Source organism: Trachymyrmex cornetzi, unplaced genomic scaffold, assembly GCF_001594075.2.
Source record: "Trachymyrmex cornetzi isolate Tcor2-1 unplaced genomic scaffold, Tcor1.1 C3935368, whole genome shotgun sequence".
NCBI classification, from domain to species: domain Eukaryota; kingdom Metazoa; phylum Arthropoda; class Insecta; order Hymenoptera; family Formicidae; genus Trachymyrmex; species Trachymyrmex cornetzi.
The window spans coordinates 1-1958 of NW_017295359.1; the positions used below are offsets into that span (position 1 = coordinate 1).

Here is a 1958-nt window from a genome sequence, read left to right on the forward strand (position 1 = left end):
CGTATGCATGAACTGCATAGGATCCGTTCCGTTTCTCTATGCGCTGCATGCGCATGGGAAAAATAACCGAGTTAATGCGCGCATAGGATGCGCTGCGTTCCATGCGGTCCATGCGTGAAACGGAACGCACCCAAAGTCATTCGGAAACTCGACTAGGTGACTTTAGGAGGAAAATTTTCCACCCTGAAATTGCAAGATAAATGCGGGTAATGTTTGCGTTTGGCGGGATTGTTTAAGTTGTAACAATGGAGTACATAAATTTAGTGAAGGAAAGACATAAATTATGTACTGACCAAAATAATGAACCAATGTACAATTCTCAATGATATTTATTAGTACTTTGTGGTTTACTTGCACCTTTTAAAGTAACACATATGTAAGGTTAGAAATATTTACAAGTGTATCTTTTTGTAGATAAAAACATAATCCGTACCTATTTCGGAAGAGTCTTTAACATTCTTTCAGTTACAACATATTATTTTGGATCATGACAAACCCGAAAGTGTTAACCTTGAATCCAATAATGCATTTATGAACACTCAGTCACAACACAACACGGTATAAATTTTCATCACATTTTGTTCCTTTGATAATGTGCTTTTAATAATTTTATAATTATTAAATATTTACCATGATTAATGTCCTATATCTATTTATTCTATGTTACAGCATCTTGGAAGAATGAGAATGCTACGAAACGATTAATTTATGCTTGGAAAGAGCATGAAAATAATTTCAAAAGTGGAAAGTTCAAGTCCTCCGAAGTATGGAAAAAAATTGCCATTATTCATCAAAACGAGAACAGTCAATGGATGTACACTGACATACAATGCAAAAACAAATTTAAAGAATTGCGCAAAAAGTATGTCAAGGTAAAAGATCACAACAAGCAATCAGGTAATAGCCCAATGACATGTAAGTTCTTCAATGAATTGGAGGAAGTGTTGGGAGAAAAACCTTGTGTCGCACACCTGGCTTCTAATTTGAAAAAGCAATCAGCATCAATTAGTTCTCAAAACAGTGGCGTAGAAAATGAATCTAATAAAGAATGTGAAAAGAAAAAGGTAAGGAAGACCAGAATTCAGAAGGAACTGGGTGAGTGGTCTGCTTCTTTACGTGAAGATGCTAAGCGTAGGGAGGAAGCAAGGGAACGACGCCATAAAGAGACTGTGTCAGTATCAGATCGAGCAATTACTGCCTACACAAATATGATGGAAAAACTCATAAATAAGTTTTAAGTTTTAATATGTATTAAGTAAACAATATTATATTCTATTTGTTTTGTTACTGTGTTGTAGCTTTTGAATTTTAAAGCACTGCATACAATAGAACAAGTATTAGGAATAAGAATAAATATAAAGATTTCAATCTGTCGAAAATTATGTACTGTAAAGTACACGATTTTTGATGGGTTGAAATTCTTATTTTATTCCTGTTCCTATTATTTCTTTTATTGTGCTCAGGCTCTGAAGCATAAACTATTTTATTATATTACAGTGTTCTAAAAACAGTCTCAGTCATACAAGTACAATTATTAATATACAGTAGAATCTTATTTTAAAATTCCATACATGGCTTATCTTGTATAAGATATTATTTTTACTGAAAAGTATTTTTAATACAAATATTTTCTTTTTATTTTTAAAAAAACTACAAGAGATTTGATATATCAAAAGTTATCAAAGAATAAAAAATTGTTTGTTTATTTCAATCTCTCTTCACAGATATTTGAAAGAGAAACAAAGGACAGTATATAGCCATTCAGAATACTCAATATTTAATTTCTGTTACATTTGTGATGCTAGTCCATAAGTTACAAAATGTTATTTTTTATTGTGTAATAGAATTATAAAAGTCTTTAAAATTTTGTGATATTACTATATAAGTAATAGCTGTGGGGTGATCCCGATTGACCACGGCTCGATTGGACACCACCAATCACAGCGACCGATGCTTAG

The 1958-nt window shown here is 32.1% G+C and overlaps 1 protein-coding gene across 1 annotated transcript; it reads left to right on the forward strand.

Annotated features, from left to right (window-relative positions):
* The first annotated feature begins 638 nt into the window (after positions 1-638).
* LOC108757376 (uncharacterized) lies at positions 639-1238 on the forward strand. Its single transcript, XM_018516349.1, has one exon. It carries the CDS (start codon positions 639-641, stop codon positions 1236-1238), a length of 600 nt encoding a protein of 199 aa, XP_018371851.1.
* The last annotated feature ends 720 nt before the right edge of the window (positions 1239-1958 follow it).

What these genes read in the sequence shown, in the direction of transcription:
- LOC108757376 (XM_018516349.1), top strand. Translation starts at nt 639, where the DNA reads ATGTCCTATATCTATTTATTCTATGTTACAGCATCTTGGAAGAATGAG.